The 23,355-nt window shown below is 55.3% G+C and overlaps 1 protein-coding gene across 5 annotated transcripts in view; it reads left to right on the forward strand.

The window, feature by feature from the left end:
• ETS1 (ETS proto-oncogene 1, transcription factor) overlaps positions 1–23,355 on the forward strand; it is a 134,479-nt gene that overhangs the window by 93,202 nt on the left and 17,922 nt on the right. For 3 of the 5 annotated variants that reach the window (XM_027772700.1, XM_006150645.3, XM_006150647.3), the window contains 5 exons: positions 9,667–9,786; positions 11,647–11,847; positions 14,507–14,584; positions 16,155–16,403; positions 21,282–21,542. In XM_027772700.1, coding sequence (XP_027628501.1) covers positions 9,667–9,786; positions 11,647–11,847; positions 14,507–14,584; positions 16,155–16,403; positions 21,282–21,542 — 909 coding nt within the window. The remainder of the gene's footprint in view (positions 1–9,666; positions 9,787–11,646; positions 11,848–14,506; positions 14,585–16,154; positions 16,404–21,281; positions 21,543–23,355) is intronic. The other 2 variants (XM_027772701.1, XM_027772702.1) reach the window with 1 other exon arrangement.

The raw sequence follows: 23,355 nt of genomic DNA on the forward strand, positions 1-23,355 counted from the left end.
GGGGGGGGCCCAGCCGCCTCCAGGGGCCGAGCTGCTGCTGCGGGTGGCTCGCGGTGGAGGCCCGTCCCTGCCCCAGCAGGAGCTGTTTCTCAGTGCAGATGGCAGACAGGACGGAAGGCTGCCTTACTGTCAGTCCCGCCTGCCTGCCCCTAGCCCTGCAGATTGGTGCAGGGAGGCGCTTCCGCTTACAGTCTGGAGCCTTGGGTTGGAGTCTTCGGGTGTATCACCTGACAGTCTCGGGTCAGTCACTCGAATGACCTGGTGAGCCCCTTTCCTTGCCCGTGTGATGGAGATAATTACCAACTTGGTTGTTTTGAAGATCATCCTAGAATATTCCAGAAGACATTTCCTAAACTGTAAAGGTCTGTTCAAGTAACAGTGATGACCTTGCGGGTGGGAATCGGGTGAGATGGCAGTAAACTGGCCAGCCTGATAGTCACAGCTTCTCCAGGAGCTCAGAGGGCAGGCTGCAAAGGCCGGTGGCACTGGAAGTAGTGGAGGCTGGCACGGCTCCATGCGAGATGCAGAACATCAAGCACTTTCCATTTTTCTCCTCAACTGGGGTACCCTGTGTCACACTGGCAAGCCTTATAGTCTGTCAGCGTGTGTTAGGTGAAGGCCGGCCAGACATGCCTCACCCGGAAGTGTGGGATGTGGGACGCACTCTGGCTGCCTGCAAAGCTGTGGAGTCAGAAGGGCCAGTTTCCTCCTAACCAGTGCACAGGTGGTGCCTCTGGGCTTTTCACGACAAATATCGCACTCTTCTGGGACATTCTGGATTTGTGCCATGTGTTATGGTGAGAGTTGGATGTAATTATCTACCCAGGAAAGGCTCTGGAGCATGTACATCACTTTGTAAATGCCTTAAAACGACTGTGTAAGAATGTGAACTGATGGTCCCAAGTACCCTGCTTAAGTTGGTGTTCACAAGAGTATCCAGATCTCAATCTTTACAACGTTTGGGAAATTTCCATGGTCAGATTCCATTAATTTAAAGGCTTTGTGAGCAAGGAAGGTGAAATGCAGCTCGTGAGCAAGGGAGGGGAAATGCAGCTCGTGAGCAAGGAAGGGGAAATGCAGCTCGTGAGCAAGGGAGGGGAAATGCAGCTCGTGAACATATGGAAAAGAGTTTTGTGTGCAAAATTGGACTCTCGCTTTGTGTCCCGTTGATTTTAAGGGGCCTTCACTGGAGGTTTTTAATGCTGGAAGGCACCTCAGTTCCCCTGGGTTCAAGCAACTGTGAAGTGCCCTGGTGTAAACACGTCTTAGGTGGTGGTAACTCCAGAAGGGATTTCCCTGGGAGCTTGCAGGACTAGTGGAAATCAGGCTGTTCTGTTACTAATGCTGAGACAGAGCCATTTTCAGGTAATGCCAGTTTTCATTTATACTCAGAATCTAATGTTTGTGTTCTTTTTAAATTTTTCCCACTTGCTTGGTTGTACCGGGGAAATTGCCAGACTCTTCCTTGCTGTGTCTCTAGGAGAAGATAGTCTCTCTTAGTCCTTTTATTTTGTAAAACGCTTTCAGCTCAGGGACGTCTCCATTGCTTACTGAGTACCTGCTGTATAGACACTGGTATTTTTGCACATACGTGGCCCTGTCCTCACCGCAAGGCAGGTATAGCCCCCTGTAGAATGAAGGCAGCCCCAGCCTCTGAGACCCACTTCCCGGGTCTTCACTTCCAGGGTTGCTAGAAAAATGGCCGATTGAGACGTCTTTCCAGCGGGGACGTTCATTCAGACATTTCCTCTCCGAGGCCTTTTACCCAATGGTTAGGGTGGGAAATTGGAACCGTTTTAAGGAAAGAGTGAGAAGCCTCAGCTGCAGGGCCCAGGGGGCAGCTCTGCTTTCTGGCTCGAGTCCTGGAACGGAAGAGCCTCTCTGGGTTTCCTTGAACACCTGGAATTGATTTGGGTTTTGCTCTGACTTCGAAACATTTGGTGAGGTGGAGGATGGTGAAGGGATAGGAAAGAAATAAATCCAGTGCTTAAAAATAGCTCTTGCACGTCAGGTGCCTGCCCGAGTTTGGGAACACGCCTGCAAGCGCTTTGGCCTGGCAGGTCTGAGCTCCTGCGGCCGCGTACAACCGCCTGCCTTGGTGCATTTCTTCCTGCTTCCCGACCACGTCATGGTCGAGGGCTCATTGCGACAGTGTGTGAGCCAGGTGGTCACCAGGACCTCACGACACCGTGGCAATAATGTGTTGAAGCTCCCTGTGGGGGTGGGGCAGGGAAGGATGCGGGAGGAGGGAGAAGCCTGAGGTCACTTCCTGCAGATGCCCAGTTGCTGGCCCTCGGGCTTCCTGGTTGTCCTGCAGCCGGAGCGCTGTGTCCACGGAAGGTGCTCCCTGCCGGTGGGCAGCTTCCCCGAGAGGAGGCCTTTGCCTCTGCGTGGGCAGCTGGGCCTGTTCCCTCCGCTGAGTGCACGGGTCAGAGCCAGGGCTGTGACGTGAGACCAGCTGTTTTTGGTCACGCAGGTCACCGGTGGGGAACCTGGGGGTTTTCTGCACAGCTCATTCTGCCTCCTCTGGAGCTGTTTTCATGGGGGTGACTTGGGGTTGGGCAGAAGAGCGGGCAGGGCCAGGTGGAGGTCTCCCTAACTGGCCTGAGTCTCAGGGGACCCCTCGCAGGGATAGTGGTGGACCGGGTGGCCATTATCCCTCAGCTCCCCCCATGGTCTTGTCACATCATTAGGGTCAGGAAAAGGGAGCTGTGGGGCCGCAGAGAGACTCCTCGCTTCCTTGGTATATGCTTGGCATGAACCTCAGGAAGCTCGTGGGCTCTGCCAGCCCCGAGCTGGAGCCCTGCAGCTGGGTTTCCGGTGTGTCATAGGAAGCAGGAGAAAGAAGCCCTTCCGGGTCCCTCGGCTCTGCTCCCAGTGTGGCCTTCGGTACGGAGATTTCGACGTCCCGCGTCGGGTGGCATTCTGCGATCATTCGCATCTTCGTGGGTACGGCCTCTCCGAGGGCAGTGATACCCTCCCAGGGGCATCGAGGGCAGTGCCATCGCCTGTTGTGCTGGTCGGGGTGGCTTCTCTCCTGCAGTGGGATGAGCGAGGCCCACCCACAAGGCCCGCCCTCCCTCCTGCCCTCCTGCCTGCTTGGTGCCTCCAGGTCCCCCAGTCCTCACTCCTGCAAGTTCCCGAGCACGGTGCCCTCGGGAGGCTAGACTCTGTGTGTGCACCGGTAGGAGGCAGGTCACAGGTCTGGCCTATCCACCTGCCTGGAAATCCACTCCCTGATCTAACCCTGCACTTCCAGGCTAGGGCAGTGTGGCTATAGCAGGTGTCAGAGGGCCAGCAAGAGATACGTGGGCCAGGCTGAGACACCAGGGGCGCCGCGTGGACCCTGTGTTCTTCACATGGGCCAGGCTGAGACACCAGGGGGGCTGTGTGGACCCTGTGTTCTTCACATGGGCCAGGCTGAGACACCAGGGGGGCTGTGTGGACCCTGTGTTCTTCTTGGAGCTTACTGACTTCTTGTAAACTTTGAGACAACGAACCTCCTTGTCTCAGGAGAGGGAATGGAATGTGTGTGTGTGTGTGTGTGTGTGTGTGAGAGAGAGAGAGATAGAGAGAGAGGGGGCAGAGATGGAGAGAGAGGGGGAGAGAGAGGTGGAGAGAGAGGGGACAGAGAGAGATGGAGAGAGAGAGATAGAGAGATAGGGGAGAGAGATAGAGAGATAGAGAGAGGGGAGATCAGCAAGAGATACGTGGGCCAGGCTGAGACACCAGGGGCGCCGCGTGGACCCTGTGTTCTTCACATGGGCCAGGCTGAGACACCAGGGGGGCTGTGTGGACCCTGTGTTCTTCACATGGGCCAGGCTGAGACACCAGGGGGGCTGTGTGGACCCTGTGTTCTTCTTTGAGCTTACTGACTTCTTGTAAACTTTGAGACAACGAACCTCCTTGTCTCAGGAGAGGGAATGGAATGTGTGTGTGTGTGTGTGTGTGTGTGAGAGAGAGAGAGATAGAGAGAGAGGGGGCAGAGATGGAGAGAGAGGGGGAGAGAGAGGTGGAGAGAGAGGGGACAGAGAGAGATGGAGAGAGAGAGATAGAGAGATAGGGGAGAGAGATAGAGAGATAGAGAGAGGGGAGATAGAGAGAGGGGACAGAGAGAGATGGAGAGAGAGGGGCAGAGAGAGATGGACTACAACCTGGGAGTGTGGGGAGACGCTGACGAAGGGTCCATTATGCTCTTCTCTTTACTTTTGTGTGTGTCTGAAAATTGCCAACTGAAAAATTTCAAACCATACCAGGGCTGTAGATGCCACCTGTCAAGGTGAGTAAGTGGCTCACCCAGGCGATTCCATAGTGACTGGAGCAGGATTAGAACCTGCGGGCTTCGCTGAGGAGTCAGGTCGGCCCCAGCTCTCGTGTCCCTTTCTCTCTGGTCCCAGACTCAGAACCGCGGCTCTCGGTTTGGGACAGCCCATTCTTCCTGCCCGCTTGAACCAGTGGGCGTCTCGGTCTCGTCTTGCCTTGAGAAGCAATCGGCCTTTCTGAAAGAACTGATTCGGCTTGTGTTGGGTACTCTGTTGCCCTCTGGGGGACTCGGGCTGGACACTGGCAGGGAGGGCAGCTGGCTGTCACTTACCTGCATCACTTCCCGTGGAAGGAGGCCACCTCACTGCCACCCTTAGTCTCAAAAATGAAAAGATTACAGTCTATTCTGTAAGTAGCTTTTCGTCATGAGGCTAGCCTTGTGAAACTCAGGGTTTCTTGGGGTAGTTTTCAGTTAGTTATTTTCTAAATACATCTAATCTTTAGTCTGCGAAAGGCGAAGTCCTGTCTCTCAGCTCTGTGCGTGCATTTCCCTGGTCCATTGCTCTTTGCAGTAGAATACGGTGGCAGATGCTGGGTTTAAGAGGCGGGAGACGTGCTTCTAGCTCCGTCCGGTTGCTCCCAACTCCGGGCTGTCAGGCACACCCTCAGTCTTTGCGCCTGGTCGCCTCATCTGTAACATGGAGGCCCAGCAGCGCTGTGGTTCCCACAGCCCCGGGGGGTGAGATTCGGGGAGCAGATGTGTGGCTGTTTGTGGGAGGGTACGGGCTTCATGCTGGCGGCCGTGACTGCCCAGTGTGGACAGCTGGGTCTTTCAGATCCCCACGGGCGTGGCCCAGTCCAGTGGGCCTGAGACTGGGGCGTGCACCCTGGGCTTCTTGTCCTTGGCTGTGTCCCTTTCCCTGCGGGACCTCAGACCCTCCAGTCCCCTCGTCGTCTTGTGTTGAGAACGGTGAGAGCCTGCGTGGTCACGTGTCTTAGACTTCTAGCTGGGCAGAGGCCGCCTCAGTGCAAACTGCAGGTAGCATTGCTGGCAGGAGCCAGTCAGCTTCAGAGAGCTCAAAGGGGTGGCATGAGAAGACACGAGGCGTGCTCAAGGGCTTCCTGGAAACAGAATGGCTCTTAACTGAGTTCCATACAGGGGACTTCAGGACCTTCTTGGAAAACCGAATTAAAGAATGAGGTTACCTTGGTACAGTTTTGAAATCCATGCATAGGTTTTTCATAATATGCATTTTCCCTGAAAGCCCCCCCGTAAGTGAATGAGACCCTGGTTTTTGTGCTTCATAGGAAACACGCATGCAGGAGTGGGGTTAGGGTAAGCACACGTCCGCTACACTGAGAAGGCTGTGGGCTCTGGGGTCCCCACCGGTCCCAGGCAGGCCCCTGCTCCTCGCCTCCACCCTATGGATCTTGGGACGCTGTTTATTCTCCAGTTTCTGCACAACTTTCCTCCTAGAAGTGGGGGTAATTCTTATGTCGACTGGCGAGATACGGGGTCCAGAGGCCTAGCTGCGGGCAGGAAATGACGTACCCCCGTGCACACTCGTCTTCAGCTTCCGGGACACGGTGTTTGGCGTCTCGACTGTGTTGTCCCAGACAAATGTGCTATTTACATTTAAGGTATCCTCACTAGTAACAAAGGCACTTTCTGTGTTTCTCCGTAAGGTACGGTTCATTCCCTCGCGGAGAGGTGGGTGGTTTCTAGATGATACTCCTGGGGGGGGCAGTGCGGGCCCTCACGCCCACGTGTTGCCCGCGACGAGGTGGGGGGGCGGGGGCCCCCCGCCTGTGTCCTCACTGCATCGTGGTGTTGGCTCGGGGCAATTCGCGGGACGGCCACAGGGATGCGCGGCGCGGGGGACGTCTGCATGGCTTTCACCTGGGAGTTCCGTGCTCTGTGTCCGCCGTGGACAGGTTACTCACACCCGCGAAGTGCAGGGCTCACCCGTTCTAAGAGCCAGCCTGGCCACGGGCCCCGTTGCTGATAGAGGGCTCAGCTGTCTTCCGAGCCGAAATGCCACACCTCTTGAATGTGGGTAGCTTCCTGTCTGGCTCCTGTGGGCCCACGGGCAGTGACGTGCCTTCCCTGGAGTCGGGTCCGAACGCAGGTTTCCCATGTGTGGGGATGGCGTCCACCAGCTGGGCTCTGAGCTCTTGGCCGAGAGATGGGCGTGTGCGTTGCCCACACCGGTGACGGGCCCTGGGGGCTGCAGTGGAGGGCAGCGGACTGGGCTTTGGACGTGGCATTGATGTGGGTGGGTGAAAGGAACCCAGCTGCTTCCCTGGCGAGGACCTGGAAGACCACGCTGCCAGGGTAGGCAGACCTGGGGGGGCGGGCTCTCGGCTCCCGTCTGTGACCCCCACATCACGCCGGCATCAGGCCACCGAGTCTCCTGTGTGGACGAAGCCAAGCTCCTGGCTGCTGCAGTTCAGACCACGCTGTCCTTTGGCCTGGCCTGTATTTCCTTGGCACATTTCTGCCATTGGTCAAGCCCTCGTCATCGAATCCTGAATCTCAGGAAGGAGCAGGCGCGAAAACCCGAACCATCCAAGTTTAGGCATTTGTTTTGGATGGGGTGAGGGCAGGAAAGGTGCACGTTTGAAAAGCTGAAAACCCTCTGAAGGTCTGCTGATTGGCTCATGCTTAGCCTTGCGCTGGGAGCTGGAGGGCCACATGTGGCTTTCTCAGAGGCAGCGACTGCAGAGCCGCTTTCTGTAGCAGGACTGGCTTCTACTGCCCGGGGAGGCGCTTCTAGACCTGCTGCTTAGCTGTTCCTGAACTTGGCATGGGGGCCAGGGCGCTTCGGCGTGCTCTGTAGTGACTCATGGTGATGACTCCGTTGTTCAAAGGCTGTTACGTAATCGACGTTCTGTCCCCTCCCCCGTTTTTGTTCTTCCTCACAATCTGGGATTTTCCATCATTTTGTCAACTTTCCTGGAAGCATGTTGATTTTTCCACTAGAAGTTTTTGGGCACGTCCCAGGGCAACCCGGACTCACCACTCCCTGGGCCTTCAGGGTCCCTGCCATGGCAAGGCCTGGGGGGCAGCTCTGGAGGGCTCCCTGGCAGCGTCACACACGCAGCGAGGAGAGGCCGCCTGCCCTGCCCCCATCCTGTGCAGTGCCGCTTCCGCATACCCCAACGTTGGGGTGCCATGTGTTTGCCCTGTTTTGGAGGTCCCCGAGTGCCTCCTTTTATACGATGCCATTTTATTCAGTCAACAGCACATGATGTGTGCCCTGGGATAGATAGATATGTAGATATATATATATTTTAACCAGCCAAGGTTTAAAAATGGCTAGTCCCCCTCAGTCATTTTAGGACCAGTTCATGCGATCCCATGAAGAGGCAAACCTCTAGAAATCTCTGCAGGAAAGTGCCTTGCTGCCAGAAGGTCACAGCAAGGCCGCTGTCACGCCTGTGCTCCTCACTTTTGTGGGGATTGTGCCCGAGGCGAACGCAGAGCTGCGTGGTGCAGCATGGTGCAGCAAGTCTGCGGGTCTGGCCTCTCCTCTCTCTGCCCCGGGTCAATGGAGCTCTGCAGTCTGCCTCCTCGTGCACTTCCAGTTTGTCTCCCTGGGTTACCCGCACGCCCACCTTCCCTGGGAAAGCCACTGCCGCATGGCAAGCCTTCCTATGTCCCTTCTCCGAAGGTTGGTGTGATCTGAGCGCAGACACGCCCTCCCGTTCTGTGCCCACAGCTCCTGAGGGCTGCTCATCTCGCTGTGGCGGACGGTGGGCTCCTTGCCAAGTCCTGGGTCCCCTCCCCAGCCCCTTCTCAGCCAGTGGGCCCCAGACCGCCAGCCTCAGGCAGTGGCCTTGTTGCCTCCCCATAACCTCCAGCTCTGCTCTGTGTGTGGGGTCGTGCCGTCAGACCACCTGAGTCACCAGGATGCTGTGTTAACACCACTTTCTGGGCTCCACCCTGTAGGCACTGGTTGGGGTGTCTGGGGTGGGGCTGACAATTTGCGTTTTATCAGTTTCCAGGTGACACACATGTAGATGCTTGGGGCTGGCACTTTGAGAGCCATTGGCCTGGGATGCCCTCTCCTTCCTAAACTCCCAGGCATCCTCTTTTCCTAGGGGAGGCCTTTCCTGGTTTCTCCAGACTCTCAGGGCCTTCTGCCCTGTAAACATTGCAGCTCGTGTGAGGGGCTTCAGAAACCTCACGGAAATGGGATTAAAGTGGGAGTTCATTTGGTGCAGGAAATTTTTGAAATCCATTCATTGTTTTTTTTTTTTTAAATAATTATTTGTTTTCATTTTATTTATTATTCACTTTATTTACATTTGACCAGAGAGAGAGAGAGAGAGAGAAAGTTGCCAGGTCTGGGACTTGAACTGTGGTCAGCCACATGGGAGTGTCCAGCGCCCTAACCACCACGCCACTTGCTGGTCCCCATTCGTTGTTTTTTCATAATGTGCATTTTCAATATACTTTATTTTATTTATTAATATTATTTTAAAATTTGCTTTAGGGCATATGCACTCATGAGAGAGAGAGAGCGAGAGAGAGAGAAAGTGAGAAAGCAAGCTGCGAGGTCCAGGACTCGAACCACAGTCAGCCATGTGGGGGTCCAGCATCTTAATCACAATGCCACCTGCTGGCCCCCATAAGCTTTTTTCCTAATTGCCAGAGGGCACATGTACGCCTGCTCTCTATCTCTCTCACAAGAGAGAGAACATCCCTCCGTGGAGTGTGTCATGCTGCGATCTCTTCTCCATTTCTCCTTGTCTCAGATTTCTGGGCACCCATGCACGCGTATATGTGCCAAGTGCATTTTTCTAGCAGCCAGGGCAGGGATTGGAACTTCACTTGGCCATGTGGGACCTGGCTCCTTTAACCACTAGCCAACAGGGTCAGCCCCATGAACTTTGCAAAGGCCTTTCTATTTCTCTGTCAGAGCTCTAGTGATATATTTGAATGTTGAATCATGTAAAATAGATTTTTTTTAATGACTAAAGCCAAAACAAGAATCAAATACCTTGCTTCTTGAGGTAGAGACCATTTCTGTCTTTATTACTGATGTTTCTTGAATTCCTTGCACATGGCCAGTGATGAGTAATTATTTGCTGATGAGTGGGTGTTAGTCCTGTTCGCAGGTATCTGAAGGGATGTCGTGACACTAACACTCTCAGGGTATGTGCCAGGCAGCAGGGGCTGCAGGGGACCAGAGAGCGGTGCAGGAAGAATGAGCATGCTCTGTCCGAGGTGTTTTTAAGGGGACTAGTACCTGGCGGAAGGTCCTCTAAGGTTTCCCGCTCTGGTTAGGATGTCAGCGGGTTGTTTGTCTCAGCTTGCCTTTTTCAGCCTGCCCGTCCCTTCGATGTCTTATTAGTTGCCTGTTTAATGCGGCCACTTAAACGCCTTTTTTCTTCCAGACATGGAATGTGCGGATGTCCCCCTCCTAACTCCAAGCAGCAAAGAAATGATGTCTCAGGCCTTGAAAGCTACTTTCAGTGGCTTCAGTAAAGAGCAGCAGCGGCTGGGAATCCCAAAAGGTATGATTTTGTCCTTGGAAAAGGCCCCCCGGACCCTTGGGGAAGGTTCTCGTCTGCGTGGGGGGAGTCCAGCCAAGCACTGTGCACCTTGCACAAAGGGGTGTGAGCCAGCAGCCACCTTGTTGCTGTGTGTGTTCAGACGCTCACAGATACCCAGACCCCCAGGCTGACGCTCCTCCGCCTCCCAGACTGTGGCTGCCGTCTGGTCCCGGGCAGTGGTCCCCAGCTGGTCTGCCTATTGGAGTCACCCCTGGGTCTTTGAAAACTCCCACACCTGGGCTACATTTCACAGCAATGGAATCTCACCACTGGCGGCCTCAGTGTTTTGGGAGCTCAAGTGATTCCAAAGTGCAGACGGTTTGGGGCAGTCTGTCTTGGGGTCCCTCGGGGCTGCCATTGGATGGCCTGAGTGAGCTGCATTTCCTGGAATGTTTCCCATGCGGTTCGATGAAGTGTGTGCCCTTGGGAGCTCTTACTGAGAGGGCCCATCTGGGCACTAGCTAGACTAGTCGTCAGCCCGGAGAAGGGTGAGAACACACCTGCAGTGCAGGCCGCTCAGGAGCTGTAGAGCAGCCAGAGCACGTCCCACGAGGAAGGGTGCTGCTTGCATTGGATCAGCTGCTTCTGCTGGCTGAGGGACATGCAGTCTGTCAGGTGGCCTCAGCCCGTCCATGCGTCTGTCCCCTCTCCCATGGTTCCCGCCTTATCTCAGCCACAGCCGACGGCAGTGCCGACCTCAGGGTCCAGGCAGAGCAGAGCCTTCTGGCCCCTGGCTCCAGCGTCTCCTGCAGTCGTCCTAGGGGTTGAAGGGGTGGCCTCCATGCAGTTATGACATGGCATCATGCCCTGCCATTGGTCTGAGCTCTCAGAGGGTCTGTGACTGGAGTGGCCGTGGGCTCTCGGGTCACTCGTGAAGACCTCGTTGTTGTCCCTGTAGTGCTGCTTCAGCAGGGCCTGCGATCAGGTAGACCTGCAGGCAGTGGGTGGGACACGGGCCCCTGGTGACGGTGCAATACCAGCACTGTCGGGGGACTTACGACCAGGCGTGTGGTTCTCACTGCTCTTCTGAGTGAGGGTGAGACTCATTGGACATTCGGGTGTATGAGGGGACTTCAGAAACTTGGTCGGAAAACGGGGTTCAAGCATGAATTCCTTTTGGTGCAAAAAATGTTGAAATTCACACATAGTTATTGATAGTATGTGTTTCCTATGGCTTTTGGAGAGGTGTATTCTAGGAGTGAAGGGCAGAGAGAGGTGGGTGTGTGTCTAAAACCACTGCCGGAGCCCTTGGCTCCACATCCAGGGCCTTTTTTTTTGGGAGAGGTTTTTGCTATAGGGAACATGCGCTCACCAGACAGACAGAGAGAGACAGAGAGACAGAAAGCAAGAAATCCACCCCCCCGGGGGGGGATGACTACGCCGCAATCCCTTCTCCTCCATTCTCCTCTCGGGATCTTGGGCACACACAAACACGTGCCCAGCATGAGTTTAAGCGGCCGGGTCCGGGACTCAAACCGCGGTCGACTACATGGGAGTCCAGTGACATAGCCATTACACTAACTGCTGGTCCCTAGGGCTTTTAACAAGGTCGAATGGGGATGACCAGTGAGGGGGAAGATGTGTGGGGTGCAGAGACGACTCTCCTGTTATTCTTGGTGACAGTGGTGACCTCCTGGGTGCCCAGGAGCAAAGCCGGGCTGTGGAGGGGGAAAGGTCCAGCAGCACGTGTCACCATCCGGGTGTTCCCTAGCTCTGTGAAGGTGTCCCCTCAGCTGGGCATGGAAGGTCCCCCATGTCCTCTCTGAGGACAGGTAAGACATCGGAGCCTGACCCGGATCTTCGTCTCCTCTCTCCCCTCAGACCCCAGGCAGTGGACAGAAACCCACGTCCGGGACTGGGTGATGTGGGCTGTGAATGAGTTCAGCCTCAAGGGCGTGGACTTCCAGAAGTTCTGTATGAATGGAGCGGCCCTGTGTGGCCTGGGAAAAGACTGCTTTCTTGAGCTGGCCCCAGACTTCGTTGGGGACATCTTGTGGGAACATCTAGAGATCCTGCAGAAAGGTAAGCATGGGGGAGGGAGAGGGTGGTGCGCAGGCTGCAGACATAGGCAGGGAGTGGACAGGGAAGTGCTCGGAGATTTCCCAGTGGTATCCTTACACTACCTGGCCTGTCGCAGGTGCACAGAAGGCTCTTCTGCTCTGCGTGCCACGGGGCAGACTGTGCTCCTTGGCAAGACTCCACTCCTGAAGCCTCGCGGTCTGAGGGTCCTGAGCCCAGCCTGTCTCAGAGCTGTGCACTGTTCGTGCCAGTGGTGCCCAAAGCCAGGAAGGTTTTGTCCCCAGGCCATCTTAGTCCACAGCCCTTGATCCGTGGCTGTGCAGTGCCACGTCACGCCCACAGGAAAGCTGACTTCTTGGGGCTTGTTCGCAGGCAGGCTTCTCTGCTGTCTGGGTAGCCCAATACACCTTTCACATCTGGAGCCGAAGCCGGGGTCAGGTCAGGACGCTGTGTTGCACCCTTGCAGGGACACGGCCTCCCCTATCACCTCTTCCAACTGGCTTGGACCAGTGACTCATGTACCACAGCCCCGGCTGAGTACAGAAACGGCAGCAGGCAGCAAACCTGGGTGTTTTTGCACTTATTTTGCTGAATTTCTTCTTAAAATAAATCGCAGTTACCAGCAGTCAGCAGTGCCCTCCAGCTGACTGTAAGGCTAGACGCCCGTTGCCCTCTGTAACCCAGGCCCACCCTGCCTGTGGTCACCGCTCCAGCCCTGGGTGCAGGCGCCGGGGAAGGCGAGAGCTCAGGGTTAGCACTCCGCTTCCATATAATGCCTGCCTTTGTTCAGGGCTTTCCACTCGGCAGCGCTCACGGGGACCCAGGAGATTCCTCTGGGCCCATGTGTTATCTTTACTCCTCTTCAGCTTCTGTTGGAAAATAGTGCAGCAAAGCCCGAGCGGCGTCTCCCGTGGCCCGGATGAACGAGCCCGCCCGGTGCAGCCGCATGGGTGCCACTCTGGGTGTGGACACCGGCCCGCCGGGGGAGCCCAGTGCACGGTGGGCCTCTCCACCTGCAGCAGAGCCTGACTGTGCACCCAGGCACGTCTGTAACGGCGTTCCCCTCGGCCCGTCACAGGCAGAGTTAGGTGTCAGTCCGACTGCTCAGTTACTGTCAGTACCCGTGGGGTCTCCTAGTCCCCAAGTGCCTGCTATCCACTTTCCCTTGGGATTATCGGAATAACCCGTGAGCGGAGAAGGGCAAGTGTGATGGTCGTCCTCACCCTGTGAAACGAGGCTCAGTCAGGGCTTCCTAGCCTGGGTCACTTCCTTAAACTTGGTTTTCTGTTTTCAATTTATTGATATACTTGGTGTTATTGAGCCTATGAACTTTTACTCATTTAACTTCCTGGTCCTAAAACCTAAGTGGCTATCCTGTAGCTTTCGCATATTGGTAATAGACCCTGGGGAGCTTTGAGCCTCTGGGACAGGTGTGTCCTCCCTGCAAAGGAACTGAAGAGACTCAGGGTTTAACTCGGGGTGTGTGAGAACAGAAGTCCCGTCCCCTGCCTGCATTTGCTGGGGAAGCAACCTCCTGAAGAGGCACCTTCAGAGGACAGGGCCAGCTGTTGGCGTGACTGCAGCTTCCACTCTGCAGGGAGACCTAAGGACGCAGCTCCAGCTCCGGAGAGAAGAGCTGCTGGGGGGCGGGTGGAAGGGCAGGGGCAGGGACTGTTTGAATCTGATAAGCCCCGAAAGCAAAATTTAATCAGTTTTTATCTCAACTGGGAGCTGTTTTTCTATGCAGGCATAAACTTGTTTTCCCATCAGTCTTTGCTCCCAGCAAGCTATCAAATACCTGAGGAAAAGCCCATACCTCCACTCTCTCTCTAAGTCTGCTTCTTAGGATGGGTAGGTCGGGCCAGGGCTTCGGAGAGTCCGAGGCCACCCTCCTGGTTGCAGAGGGATGGCAAGCCCCCATCTCCTGGCTCAGAGGGGAGCCTCTCTGTCCCCAGCTGCACACTGTGGTCTTCTCTGCTCATTCTTAGAGAGGTGGCAACTGCTGCCCTCCTCTCCCTTCCATGGGCCTGTCATAGTCACCAAAGGGAGTCACCTTATCAGTGCCCGGCTCCTTGTCTGGGCCCGAACTCGAAATATGAAGGCAGTGAAAAAACAAAACCAAATCAAGGCATCCCTTAGAGGAAGTGGAGGCTCTAAGTCTGCCTGCCTAAGGACTGCAATTTGTTCTTGAAAAGTTTTGAGACTGGTCAGTTTGAAGACTGAGGACTGATCTCGGTGACTTTTCGAGGGATCCCCAAGCCTTTGGCTCTGATGCAGTGTGCTATACACCCCCTCATGTGCATGCACACACACACGCACGCACACACATGTACACGCACGCACAGCCCCACACAGTGGGAATGCATCGAGAATGAGAATGAGGCTGAATGCCCAGCCCTCGGCGATTACTCACGGATTCCCTTTCCAAGATAGTAAGCCCCGTTTTGCAGCTACCGAAATCGTAACATAGCCCTGCTCTGTGATCTCATCTCCAGACAAGGCCCCAGTCAGGGCCGACTCAGACACCAACTCAGTCAATGAACACACAGATTTCTTAGAAAAGGGGTTGAGGTCATTGTGGTCCTGGCACCTGAGACCCTTGGAGGCCAAGCATGACTTGCGTGCTGACGTTCTGTTTCCCCCGCTGCTCCATCTGTTGCAGAGGACGTGAAGCCCTATCAAGTTAATGGAGTCAACGCTGCCTACCCCGAATCCCGTTACACCTCGGACTACTTCATTAGTAAGTTCCTCACGCACCCCGCCCCCTCCTTGCCTCTCTCGGGTCGGGGACCTGGGCAAGGGCCCAGCAGAGCTGATCTAAGACTCGGTCCTGGTAATTCTGTGGAAGATACTTTCTTAAGTGCAGACTCTTCTTTGTTACTTATTTTATTCTTTTTCACAAAGTACCAGGTTTGGGACCAGCAGTTGGTGTAATGACTATGTCGCTGGACTCCCATGTAGTCGACTGTGGTTTGAGTCCCAGACCCAGTGCCTTAAAATCACGCCAGGTGCATGTGAATGCGTGCCCAAGATCCTGAGAGGAGAATGGAGAAGGGATTTCGGTGTGGCCATCCCCCCCGGGGGATGATTTCTCGTTTTCTGTCTCTCTCTCTGTCTGTCTGGCGAGCGCACACAACATATAACAAAAACCTCTCACCTGGGCAAGGGCCCAGCAGAGCTGATCTAAGACTCGGTCCTGGTAATTCTGTGGAAGATACTTTCTTAAGTGCAGACTCTTCTTTGTTACTTATTTTATTCTTTTTCACAAAGTACCAGGTTTGGGACCAGCAGTTGGTGTAATGACTATGTCGCTGGACTCCCATGTAGTCGACTGTGGTTTGAGTCCCAGACCCAGTGCCTTAAAATCACGCCAGGTGCATGTGAATGCGTGCCCAAGATCCTGAGAGGAGAATGGAGAAGGGATTTCGGTGTGGCCATCCCCCCCGGGGGATGATTTCTCGTTTTCTGTCTCTCTCTCTGTCTGTCTGGCGAGCGCACACAACATATAACAAAAACCTCTCAAAAAAAAAAAAAGTACCAGGTTTCAACCTATTTACATGTTTTATTAACCTGCAAGTTCCTACAGTGAAGGATCTCTAGTACATGTCACCGTGACAGTCATGCAGAGAGAACAGCACCTGACCCCCAAACTTCTGACGTTCTGTGAAACCATGCATTGTGGTGGCTGTCTGAGGGTTGGTTAAGGATTGCTCTTTCTTTTTTTGCTAGTGGAGAGGACAGCATTTCCTTCGAGATCCTTCTTTAAGAGTAGGCCATGCAACCTCTAATTCTATTCCAGAAAACACAGCTTCCTTCTTTTAGTACAAGATACTAAGCCATACTGGAAAGGCGGCGGGAGGAAGAGAATTAGGGGAGGGTTGCTCTTACCTGACAACCTTGGCTTCAGAGGAAGTCCTGAGCAGGTTTGTTTTCACTTTGTCTTTTCACTCTTAGGATTTGTCCTTGCTAGGTGACAGCAAGGGCATTAGCTGCTAGGTATCACACTGTGGCGGAAGTGCTGGGAGGCATTTTCCTGGAAGACTCCTTGGATAGTGATCCCAGTGCTCTGAGAAAGATTGCAATCACCCTTCTCTTGTGAGTGAGGAAATTAAGCCAGGAAAACGAGCTATTTTGTCAAGAGCCATAACTATTCTGTAGTGGAGCACGGCTAAAAACCCAGTCCCTTCTGACTTACAATACTCTCCTCGTTCTCAGAGGTAGCCAGCTCATTGGGACCTCGCTGGTGGTGGTGACTGGCCATGTTGGGTGCGATTCTCCCCTCTCCAGTCGGACACCTTCTCTGTCTCCAGGCTATGGTATCGAGCATGCTCAGTGCGTTCCCCCGTCAGAGTTCTCGGAGCCCAGCTTCATCACAGAGTCCTACCAGACGCTGCACCCCATCAGCTCCGAGGAGCTCCTGTCCCTCAAGTATGAGAATGACTACCCCTCCGTCATTCTCCGGGACCCTCTTCAGACTGACGCCTTGCAGACCGACTACTTTGCCATCAAACAGGAAGTCGTGACCCCAGACAACATGTGCATGGGCAGGACCAGTCGTGGTAGGTCCCTTTTCTCTTCTCCAAGCTCTGAGGCCTCTGAGAATGACCAACTTGGTGGGTGTTCAGGTCCCGTTTTTTCTTGAATTAGCCCTGCTGATTCCTCAGTTCCAGCCTTCCTGTCTCAGGTGTCTGGATAGTGAAACTTTCCGTCATCATCCCTCATGATGACAGAGATCATGGGTCCAGGCGAACATTCGATTCTGGCAAGATAAACAACCAAATGGTTTCCTTGGGTAAAATAGTTTGCTCAAGTAAGAACTCTGAAGTTCAATTTGGGCATTTTTAAAGGCAGCAGTCCCCAGCCTTCCTGGCATGTGGGACTAGCATCCCTGGAGGGTTGGCGACCACTGCCTCTCTCCCACCCCTGTCCAGGGAGGGATTGTGGAGGATTATGGAAGTTAATCCCTCTGTGGACTGGGGTGAGGAGTGATCAGGAGGTTGGTCCCGGGGTGACACAAGGACCATACCCACTGTGCACCCCATTCCCACCACTGTCCCAGCATTGGTGCACCATGAAACTGTCACTCAGCGGTAGGGTTCCTGCTCCCATAAGAATCCGAAACCACTGCTAGCGGGTCAGGAGGCAGGTCCCAGGCTGCAATGCAAGGGATGGGGCGTGGCCGCAAACAGACCAACCTTACTGGTGTGGCTACTGCCCACCTCCTGTTATGCGGCCTAGGGATGGGGTGGGATGGGGGGGTTGGGAGTGGCACCAACAGGCCACAGGTGGCCCCAGTCTGTGGCCAGAGGCTGGAGACCCCACCTTAGTTATGTTGCACTTTGCTTGAGGTGGACAGAGTCAGGTCAGAATGGTCCAGGTGACTCCGGAAAACCCAAAGCTTTGTGTGTACCCTGGTGTTCCTCTGGAGTCTTCGTGGGGCAGAGCAGATGTCCAGGCAGGGGACCCGGAAGCTCCTCAGCAGCCTGGCCTGGGATTGTTGCCCCTGTGACCTCTGTGCTCTGGACGACTCAGTAGCTTGTTTGGAGCTGCCATCGGCAGTGTGGGACGAGTGGGTATTTAGCTGGAGGACTGGGGAAAGAGGCCGCCGGAGGCTTCCAAAGGAGGTCTCCTTGTTGACTTGACTATTACTTTAGTGGTGAAGGCTCGCAGTGATGCCACGCTGCTGATACTGAGCAGAAAAGGTGAATAAGGCCCATCCCCGCTGTAAGGACATGCCCAGAGCATACCCCATCCAGTACGATGTGCAGACAGTTTCATTTCTGAGCAAAGTGTGATTGCTCTAGTCAATTTTATTGCTAATAATAGAAAGTACCTGGAACTGGGTGATTTGTAAACGTAGAGGCTTACTCAGCTCGCGGCGTGGAGGTCCAAGGTCCAGGTGACATCTGGTGGGCGCCTTGCAGAGCCCGACCCCATTGTGAGCGCCGGGCAGAGCGTGGCAGCTGTGATGAGGCCCTGCCTGCCGTCTTCCCTGTCTGAAATCCCACCAGGGGTCAACCGTGCACGAGCTTGGTCCTCATCTCCTCCCAAAGGACACCGTAATTGGATCAAGTTTTCAACCCCTTAATCCTGTTAAAATGGCTCAACACCCGAATTTGGGCACGTGCTCACTTGTAGCATCAGGCTGTGAGGTGGAGGGGTCTGTACACCTGGAAGGAAGTGCCCACGTTCAGAGTTGGAACAGTTGACTTTCTGGTGGATAATGGGAAAGACTGGCGAACAGGAAGAGGGAGGGTGAGAGCCAGCCCACCGGTGGGCAGGGCCTGTGGTCCCAGAAGCAAGCCTGGGTCGATGTTGCTGGTGATCTCTGCTGGGGAGCCGGCGGGGTGAAACCACCCTGAGGCTCCTGCCTGAGAGCCCACAGGCAGCCTCTCTGAAGCTCAGCACAGGCCTGTGGCCATGTGTCGTCTTCTGCCCTGTCGGCGCACACTCCCCGGGCGGCCTTGGGATAACCTGCAGGCTCTGCACAGGGCCCGTCCTGCAGACTCAGGGCCCGTCCTGCAGACTCAGGGCCTGCCACCTGCCTGCCAGCCGGGTGTTTGTGTTCCAGGCTGCAGGGCATGGGTGGGGCCGCTTCTGTCTTCCCCTTTCTGGCTCTTTTATTTTTGGGTGCCTGTCTATTTAAATACGTACACACTGTGTGTGTGTGTGTGTGTGTGTGTGTGTGTCCTTGCTCTCAGGCAGTCAGGCAGGTCAGGGAACTAACCCCACTCCTCAGGGCTCCCTGTGCCTTCCTGCAGGGAGCTGAGCCTGGGAGTCCGGGCTCAGCGGCGCCCTAACTCGGGCAGACCGACTGCCAGGTATCAGAAGGCTGCCTCTGCCTGGTGTTTGCATAACTGGCCTTTTGCCTCTCTTCTTCTCGGTTTTGGTCCCCTAATGACTGGACCAAAAGTGGCCCTTACGAATGGGCATGAGGAATTTCTCTGGGCCCCACTCTCCCTCCATCCAAGCTCCAGGGCTCAGAATCTGGAGAGGAGGAGTCCCCTCCGCCCAGGGGAGGAGCCACTGGCAGGGCCTGGGGCAGACTGGTGCTCTGAGAGGGCTACTGGTCAGGATGGAGCCTTGCCATGCCGTGTGCGATGAAGGCCACAGCGCCCACCCCTGGGGAGCGCACAGAGCCCCTCTGTGCCCGGCTCCTTTGGATGTGCCTTGTCTCTGCCCCTGCCCGTCCTGCAGGCTGCCGTGACCCCCGTCTCCTGTTCCGAGGGCTCTCAGTTCTGTTCCACGGAGTTAGCCAGGCTTGGAAGGACCTCACCAAGGCCCCGATCAGCAAACTTCCCATGCCGTCCCATGGGACACGCATGTCCCTGCATGGACAGTAAGTAGGGAGCTGAGTGTCTAATTCAGTTGGACCCAATTCGTTTTGGAGGAATGCCCATAAACGAAGGATCATAGCTCCAGGGTGAGAAGGAGCCCGCGTGAAGACCTGAAAGCCGCACCTGCTGCGGATGCAGCTCCCGCAGGGTGTGTGGCTGGGAGAGGCCATCAGAGCGGCCGTGGTCTGGGCAGCGCCCCCCGGCGGGGCTCCTCGCAAACTCACTGTCTTGCATGTGGGAAGTCCAGCCTCCTTGGCTTCCAAATATACAAATGGCTGATAGCCACAGAGGCGTTTCAGAGGCCTAGGCATAAATACTACCTGAATATCTGTGGCTGGGTGGGGTGTTTCTTCATGAAAATATAGATTCTTTTTCTTAGGCTTTTAGTGTGTTTGTCTCACAGAGAAATTGAATGACTACTAAAATCAATAGTTGGTATGAACAAACACCTTTTTATGAGATGCCACAAAATGTCCTGTTCTGCTAAAAGCAGGCTATGGCATTCTGGCCGTGGGTGGTTTCCCTGAGTCCTTCGACGTGGATTTCTGGAAGGGACAACTCCTCCACCTTTAACAATACTGAAAAGTGGCCTCTGTGACAGAGACCGGGTAGGGAGGACTCCAGAAAGCTCTTCCGTCCGCCCTTGGAGGTTGCTGTCCGTGGGGTTGATGGGTAGAAGAAGCAGTGAGATGGAGCAACACCACTCGTCCGTGACGCGAGTCCTCGGGAGGGAGGCGAAGTCTACCGCAGTCGAGTCTATGGACAGCACATCCTTGGCCGAATGCCTGTTATCTGGATTTCTTTTTGGGGGGAGCACAACCCATTTTCTTATATATTTAGTTTCAGTCTGGGCACCTGTACACATTTGGATTTTATTATTTTAATGGGGAGATGCGCTGGCCATGTAGAAATAGGCTGCAGAGGTCAGCTTCTGGGATTGGACATTCCCAGGCCAGCCTCTGCGAATGTTACGAGTTGAAGTTGATGGGCTTCTACCTGTCTGTTTTCACCTCCCGTCCCCTCTTGGCTGTGCTGACTTGGAAGGTGGTCATTTGGTCTCCGTGCCGGTCAGGAAAGTGTAGTGGTCATTTGGTCTCCGTGCCGGTCAGGAAAGTGTAGGGTAGAAAACGTTCTGTGATCCTTCGTAGCTCTTAGATACATTCGTTTTCTTCAACTTTTTTTTTTTTTTTTTGCGTAAGCCTCCTCCCCATGGCGGTTTTGCCAGTGGAAAGTTCTCCAGGAGCTGTTGTGTAACCGTCACAGCTGTGTATAACCTGGTTTGGGAAATTAATGAACTTGCATGATCTTGTGGTCAGTTAAGAATGCCTGAAGCGACTCTCAGGGTACCGAGAAGAGATGTCTGACACTGCCCCGTGGGCCTTAACTCTTTACTGGGCTCTGTTCTCGTTGGCCACGCTTCCTCAGTGAAGCATCAATTTCAAGCACAGAATTGTACTTGGAGGGGATAAAGAATGTGGTTTTCTGTTTAGAAGAGTGATAGTGTCTTTAACTCCTGGAAAAAAGCATCTCCTAACTTCTTCCCTATATGCAAAGACATAGAGGCGGTCCATGTATTTCCTTTTAAAATAGTATTTGGGAAGAATGCTGAAAAATAGCACTTTGGTTCCAAGGTTAAGCAAGGTCAATCTGCTCTTAGTTTAATGGAAATTTTTTTCCTTAGGACCAAACTATGTTGCCGAGTTGGGCCTTTTGAACTCATCTCATTGGCTTGAGTTGAAACAGGGGACTCAGCCTGACGCTGTTCTGGGGGTCTCTGTTCTTCATCAGATTTAAAACCTCAGCCAGAAACGCAAAAATATGTGTATGGCTCTCGACTTCCCGATTTCTGGCTGTAGCGGCCTTGAGGCTCCGAACGTGGCTGCCACTGTGCTGGTCGTGAGCATTTGGCTCCGGGCGTCGGGACCCTGAGCCAGGACAGGCAGGGGTGTGGCAGGGCGTGCTGCACAACGTCCCGTCTCAGAGACCCACGGCCCCCAGGGCTCCCATTCCTGCGAGCCCCCTTTTCCATCTTCCTTGCAGAGTTGGTGAGCCATCGGTCCCAACCCTCCCCTCCTCCTCCCACCTCCTCCTTCCCTCCAGGTAAGCTCGGGGGCCAGGACTCCTTCGAGAGCATGGAGAGCTACGACAGCTGTGACCGCCTCACGCAGTCCTGGAGCAGCCAGACGTCCGTCAGCAGTCTGCAGCGCGTGCCGTCCTACGACAGCTTCGACTCCGAGGACTATCCCGCTGCCCTGCCCAGCCACAAGCCCAAGGGCACCTTCAAGGACTATGTGCGCGACCGTGCTGACCTCAACAAGGACAAGCCTGTCATCCCTGCCGCGGCCCTGGCTGGCTACACAGGTATGCAGCCTCTGTGGGCACCGTGCTGGGCAGGCTCGGCACAAGGCAGGCACTGGCAGCGCTGCCCCGGGCCGGGCGGCACACTCTTTTGGGGGGAAGCGGGGTGAAGTCTCTAAGAGGTCCTCGGCTCTCAAGCCACTTGGCTTATGAATAGCTGGCAAGTTTTGGAAGCAAGCAGTGTCATTCTGTCCTATGGGTCGGGTCTGACAGTGATAGGCAACGCGTACTTTGGACCCTTCTCCACATCCGGGGAACTGAGCGGTAACGACTTGGTCCCGAGAGCTGTGCCTGTGGTCTGGTGTCAAGGGACTCTCCCTGGCCTACTCTTGGGTCTTTCTGAGCACAGAGCCAAGCAGCCTCTCCTAAGGCCTGGGTGGTCTGCACGCCGCGCCTTCTGCGGTAGTTCCCTTAGGCTGGCTGCCCAGGACGCGTCCTCGGTGGCCACGCCCTGACATTAGAGTAAGCCTCGTGTCTCTTTCGCCTTCTTACTGATTTCCCTCCCGGAGTGGCAGCGTCGTCACAGTAGTGCTGAGTGAGGGAAGATCCCAGGGAAAGGACACTGCAGTCTGAGAGCCTGGGCTTTGAGGGAGGCTCTGCTCGGGGACAGCCAGCTCCTCGCTCATGCGGGCCGCACGTGCTGGGAACCATGTGACGAGCCTGCCTGAGCAGGCCCCAAGCGGCTCAGCGTGCCAACGGGGTCTTCTCCGTGGGATGGCAGCGGCTTCGGGAACTAGAGACTGCATAGCGGTGGGGCTGTGAGCCCGGGGTGTGGTCTAGGCCTTGGCTCTCCCGGAATTTTCTCTGGACATGTTTGTTGCACAGACACTGTTTGGGTGGGTAGGGACAAACAGCGGGAGCGTGGAGGTGTCCATCAGACCGTGAGCGTGCTGGGTCCTTCCCTTGCATTCAGGGACACTGCAGGGTTCTTTTTTGGCAAGGAAAACCAACCAACGTTCAAGAGCAATGTAAACTTTGGAACAATCACTCCCGCAAAGCGAGTAAGAGCTCTTTGTGCGTCCTGCGTGGTCCTGGCGCAGTCGTGCGAGAGCAGCGCTCAGGAGCCCGGCCTGTGTGGGGCAGCAGCAGGTCCCTTACGGACTCGCGGGCCAGAGAAGGGCCCTGAGGGCCCCTCCTTTGTTCTCTCTGCACTGTCCCCTGGCATTTGCTTGGATGTGGCCAAGGGGACTGCTGTTTCCATGGGACTCCTTTCCTTCCCACCTTGGACAGCAGGTCCCTAGGAAGTTTACCTGTCTCCATGGAAGCCGTAGGGAAGGAGGCACGTCTGAGTGTGGAAGAGGGCCTGGCAGTGGCCGGAACTGCAGGCGTGTGGGCTGGGTGGGAAGCTGGTCTCACCTCTAGGTGCGGGCTCGTGCTGTGCTGAAGGGGAGGCTTCCTGGAGGGCTGGTCAGGATGTCACCTCCTGTGTGGATAGACTGTTTCAGCATCCCCTCTCGCCCCCCCTCCCTGACCCCACCCTCTAGCCTCCCTCCCCCCTAGGGCCTGGCAGTGGCCGGAACTGCAGGCGTGTGGGCTGGGTGGGAAGCTGGTCTCACCTCTAGGTGCGGGCTCGTGCTGTGCTGAAGGGGAGGCTTCCTGGAGGGCTGGTCAGGATGTCACCTCCTGTGTGGATAGACTGTTTCAGCATCCCCTCTCGCCCCCCCTCCCTGACCCCACCCTCTAGCCTCCCTCCCCCCTCTCCCTTCCTCTCTCCCTCCCTCCCTGCCTTCGTTCCTTCCCACAAGAGACAGGGAAGAAAGTATCCAGAGAGTGGAGAAACAGGGAGAGTATCGGCTCCACGGCACCGCAGGACGTC

The sequence above is a fragment of the Tupaia chinensis genome, unplaced genomic scaffold (genome assembly GCF_000334495.1).
Source record: "Tupaia chinensis unplaced genomic scaffold, TupChi_1.0 Scaffold000292_1, whole genome shotgun sequence".
Lineage (NCBI taxonomy): Eukaryota > Metazoa > Chordata > Mammalia > Scandentia > Tupaiidae > Tupaia > Tupaia belangeri.